Here is a 5594-nt window from a genome sequence, read left to right on the forward strand (position 1 = left end):
AAAGCTCGCCGTACGAGATCCGCCAACCTGGAAGAGAAGACACAACCTTCAGACTCTCCCTGTGCCTGAAGAAGGGCTTTTTGTGCCCCCAAAGCTTGGAAAGAACAATTTTTCCAACTATTTAGTTGGCCTAATAAAAGGTATCACATCTACGCAAAGAACCTTGTCTGCCAATACAACTTAAGTTTTCTGAGAAGTCACACAATGTTTACTACAATCTAAATTTAGGTGATGGTACTACACTGGAATCTTGTACCAGCTCTGCTGATTTGCAGTCTCAGTGCCTGGGATCACACTGGAGGCAGTACAAGGTTCCAGTACCATGCGGGCATTGTGAGTGAGACCAGCACCTACCTCGGTGCCACATGGGAGCTACTTCAAGGTGCTAGGAGCAACACCAGCACAGCACAGGAGCCTGTTCCAGCCTTTGCACTGTATGCAGCTTTGACCTGGCTTTTGTGCAGTGCAGGGGCAGGGACCAGCTCCCAAGCTGTGTCAGTGTGACTCCCAGTCCCTGCACTGCACTGGTGGGTGTAGTGGTAGCCTGACAAAGCTGCTGAGCTTCCAGCCTCCTTACCGCACTGGAGCCTTGGAGTGCTCAGACACTAGTGCTGTGAGTGCAGTTAGCACCTTTTGAATTGCAAAGTGTAACATATCCTATGACTACTCATTAAACACAGAAGAATTCATAAACTACACTCTCAAAGCAGCAACAGGAAAGAATAATTAAAAATAAAAGAATAGTTAAAAATAAAGTCTTGCCTCTCTCTAAACATTGAAATAGCTGGTTTCTCTGCTGATGTCAATATCAACTCTGCACTTAATTCCTAGAATGGAATTAAAACTTAGAATAAATATCTTTTCCTTGGTGACCTCTCATTTGTCTTGTCAATATATTGCTTATGCTATATATTTAATATGTTATTAAATAATATAGTGTGTATATATACACACTATATATTTATGCCTATTTAATATATACAACAAATAATATACATGTTATGATATAATATATTCACCAGTATTCTTAACAATGTATTGTACGTACAATGTTTTTATGTATTGGTTTTGTAAAATCTGTTATAATATGTGTAAGAAAGTTTATGGAAACTTTTAAAAAGCTTTATGAGTTTGGACTAAAAAGTAGTAAATTTATGTCTTGGGTTTTTAAGCAAACCATAAACTCCTGATTATAGTGTTTTAGTGTATTTTCCAATTTTGAAGTGCATCAAACAGACATTGGAAAAACTTTCTAAGGAGAATCTGAGAATTGCTCAAAAATATGATCTGGGGTATGTTTTTTATTCTGAAGCCAAGCAAATTCTAAAAATATATTTTTTATTTTCACTGTGTGATATGAAATGGCAATATGGGCAGTCCTCAACTTGCATTTTGAGTTACAGTATTTTGTACTTAAAGCGTTTATAAATTTCAACTTTATGATGTCAGTTTCAACTTTAAAATGCTTGATCCGATGCGATGCCATGCTAGCGAACAAGTTTGCTGTGTCGCTCATCTCCCTGGAGAACATCTGTCTAAACTTCCTTGGACACTTTCTTTAAGAAAACAGACAAGACTTCAGAAGAACCTGTAGCCAAGACTCCCGAGAAGAATCCAGCCAAGAGCCCTTCAGAAAGTCCAACCAAGAGCCTTTCAAAAAGTCCAGCAAAGTCACCTCAAAGAAGTCCTTCCAAATCAATGTGATTGCTATTTACAATATAAATACATTAATGTAGCTATATTTCTCATCTATAATTGATTGAGTACAAAATTCTGGGGTATTTTTGGTGAAAACAGGGTCTTGGTTGAGGAACCAATCCCCCATTTATAACATTGTTTCTTATGAGAAAATTGGTTCCGAGTTCCAATGTTTCGACTTAAGACACAGTTTTCAGGAACCAATTGTGTTGTAAGTCTGAGGACTAATTATTTATTCTTAAAGGATGGAAATGAATGAATAGTAGCTTTATGAAGGGTTGCCAGAGAAAAGGAATATGAAGTTGCGGTCTTCATGAACCCTGACTTAACCCAGAAATGTTTAATGATGGTATGCTTGACAGAGAGAGAAATACTCATTCCTATCCTTTCTGGGCATATCAGACCTAAAACACAAAACAGTGTTATGTTTCTGCCATGTGAAATAACCCGTGTGGCTCTGTTTCCAGGCTTGCATGATACAAAATTTGTGTGGAGGCTGACAGTACTTCTCATGGGTGAGGTTATGGGTGGATCTACAGAATGACAAAATTACTGGTAAACTGGATGCAGTACAATTAATCTGTGTGGGGAAGGAAGAGGAGGCTGGGAGGTTCTTGTCTGTAGGCATGACCCTTCTGTATGGGGACATTTTGTAAGAGGATAGCTTCTTAGTGGTTAAACAGGCAAAGTGTTTTATTTGTGTGATAAGAATTCTACCTATAGTAAGGGAAGACAGGTGCTAGTATAGGTATATTTTATTGTACAGTCACCTTTCATCAGAACCCCAAGCCTTTTTGCAACTAGTTATTTTATGCATTACCATACCCAACCAAATTGCCATAATAGTATGCTGCTAAGAAACCCTGTCTATGCAGAAATTAAAAAACAAATTTAACTAATATACTTTTAAAAGTACAGGTTCTAAAGCAGTTTAAACCAATTTCTGTGTCTAAGGAGAAAGTGTCTAGAACAGCATTAAAGGAATATGTTCAAGCCTAGGCAGACAGAAAAGTCTGGTGAACAAGAGTTGGCTGTGTTCTTGCTGGCCTGGCTTATTTGCAACTAAGTCTAAAGCATGTTTAAACTTGATTTTTATGCTCATTTGTGAGTCCCATGGGAGCCCTATGATGATATTTTTCAAATGCTGGTTGCTTTTTTGAATTCTTCCCAAACATCAGTTTCATAGTGCACTGAGAAATGGATCAGTAATTTTTTTTGTTGTTGTTCTGAAGATATTAGATACTAGCCTTTACTTTCCCGCGTAAGTGGTATAGCAAGGGCTGCAGCAGTGAAAGTTTTTTTTCAGTACTGATTTACCAATGGTCTTTAACTATCAACCCCAAACCTTCATGTAATTTGGGTTTTCACTTTTCTTCCCTGCCTTGGTCTCTCTGCTGAGACTTTCACCAAATGGTACCTGATGGTTTCTCTTATAATGCTGATTTTGTGATTTGGATAGTTGTCTGCTGGGAGCTGCACTTAAACCAACTGCTTATTTCATACAGACTACTAAACAATGATAATATGGAAATTCCTTTTAGATACACCAAGTTGGGACATATTTTAACTGACTACTGGAACTACTTAATCTTCATAGTTTGCTATCAGTTTCTTAACCTCCAGTTCTCCCTAATTTCACATTTGCAACACTAGACCTACCAAGCAACTTAGGCTCCCTTACTTACAGAAAATAAATCTTTGTCTTTCTGCCTTATGTGTGTGACTTACAAATTAAGTACAGGTTTCATCTGAATGGCTAAGCTTATTTGAAGTGTGTTTTGCAAGTGGATTCTCATGTGAATAAATGTGAAAACACCCAAGTTAAAGGCGAAGAAAAAAATATTCAAGTTAGTTCCAAAACAACCCAAACTACACAATAGCTCACAGGCAATTTTGTACACACTAGTTCTTTTTGTTCCTAAAGTGGAAAACTCACATCTTCTGAATCCAAATCCAGGGTACTAGAATTACTTTGATATTACCTTAAGTGTGTGAGCTTTAGATGCCACTCCTCTTCTCTTCACCTTGGGAATGCTGCATTAGTTTCAGTCTGGAGCGTTTTCAGACCACTGAAACTACACACTTGACCCAGCTTTTGAAATGAAACATAGGGCCAAATATGGATAAAAGAATATTTTCGCTCATTGCCAACAGGTAGACAATTCTGAAAACTGCTGTACACAGTGGTCAGAGAATGCTGAAAGTTATGGCTGAGGTGCGTTTCAGCTATGGTGTTTGTCTTAAATTCAAATTTGTCCTATGATAGTATCTTTTAATAATAAAATGTAAGTGCAGAGAAAGGTTGGGAAGACTTAAACTCCTTGTGGGATAGGCAGGATTGAGAGACTTGAGACTTTGAATACCAAGATAATGAAAATTTGCATATTGTCCCTCAATGTGAGCTATTCTGTAAAGTTTAGTTTTACAGTATGGATCTGTCTCTGAGGGACAGAGTGAATATTTCACCTGTCCTATGGTTTGTCACTTGGCAAAACTAGAATACTGATTCTTGGCTTAATTGAGCATTCCTTTATTCTCTATAGGGGAGGGCTAGCAGAAAGACTGAATCGACTGCAGAACAGAGAGAGGTCTGCCATTACCTTTTGGAGACATGAGTGCGTTTCAGATTATAAAAACCCTTCAGGTAAGAACCATATATGTAGGCTGGTTTTTATGAAAACACATTTTATTACTGTCAGAACTGTTTATCAGCAATATAGGTAGCAACTACCTCCATGTATATAGTAACTATTTCCAGGCATATAACAATGTGATGAAAGGTTATATTCTCTATACAAGTGACTGAAGCTGTACCACTTATGGACTGTGGTGCAAGTGGTTCATCTATGAACTGTGGAAGTTCTTGCACCTCTTGTCTGGCTAATTAGATCTATATACTGCATCTATCACTGAAGTGTTTCAGAGCAAATGGTGAAGTATTTGTCGTAAATGGTCATCTGAACATAGTCTCACAATCTTAAATGAATTTTATCCTCTCAAATCTCCGTGGGATGTAGGAAATTCAAGAGGCAATTCTACTTGCTGGTTGTAGGCCAATATAGTAAAGGTTACCAATAGATTTTTTTTTTTTAGTGAAGTTTAAATTAACCTTCCCCAAGTCAGACTCTACTTTGAATCAAGCATGATTGCTTTAGGTTCACCTTGTCAGTGTATGACAGCAAATCTTTGTGAAGACAGAACTTGGCTGCAAAAACTAAAGCAATGGAAACTGCAGACAAAATGGGGAGGGTAAAATATTCAGAAATAATCAGAGGGGCAGTAGCACTACCAGATAAATTGATAGGTTATATGCAGATGTATTGTATTGATATCAGGGGATATTGATGTAAGATGCTAAAATACAGCTATTAAATCTACACCAGGGGCCAGCAACCTTTAATACACTGCAGGCCAGAACAACCCAGCCCTGCTTTGACACAGACAGGGGGGCTTTGCCTGTACCCACACTGAGGCCAGGAAGTTCGGATCTGCTTCCCCCACAGTTCCCCAGCTGGGGCAAAGGCGCAGCTTCCAGCCAGTGGGGAGCTACATAGGGCCAGGCACCTGTAAGCTGCATCCTTGTTGACACTGCTTCTCTTTGACCGTCCCCACCAGTGCTCATTTCCCCACTGGCTAGAAGCTGTGTTTGTACCACAGCCAGGGAGGGGGGAACTGGGGGAAGTGGCAGCAGTGAGGGTGCAGCTTCCGGCCACCTGGCCCTGCTGCAGGTCCTTGATGCCTGGACCTGGCATCGGCACAGGTACCGGAAAACCATCTGGCTCCACAGGCCAGATCCAGTGATTCCATGAACCAGATCTGGCCCAGGGGCCTTATGCTGCTGAGCCCTGATCTACATGATCCTGTAGAGACACAAGCATGGTAAAACTACTCCAGCT

At 39.5% G+C, this 5594-nt stretch overlaps 1 protein-coding gene across 3 annotated transcripts in view; it reads left to right on the forward strand.

Annotated features, from left to right (window-relative positions):
* The window catches only part of SPIDR (scaffolding protein involved in DNA repair), a 372282-nt gene that overhangs the window by 109362 nt on the left and 257326 nt on the right, over positions 1-5594 (forward strand). For all 3 annotated transcript variants that reach the window (XM_019526956.1, XM_019526976.1, XM_019526965.1), the window contains exon 7: positions 4242-4342. In XM_019526956.1, coding sequence (XP_019382501.1) covers positions 4242-4342 — 101 coding nt within the window. The remainder of the gene's footprint in view (positions 1-4241; positions 4343-5594) is intronic.

This window comes from Gavialis gangeticus, unplaced genomic scaffold, assembly GCF_001723915.1.
Source record: "Gavialis gangeticus isolate Ggan-Ray unplaced genomic scaffold, GavGan_comp1, whole genome shotgun sequence".
Classification (NCBI taxonomy): Eukaryota; Metazoa; Chordata; order Crocodylia; family Gavialidae; genus Gavialis; species Gavialis gangeticus.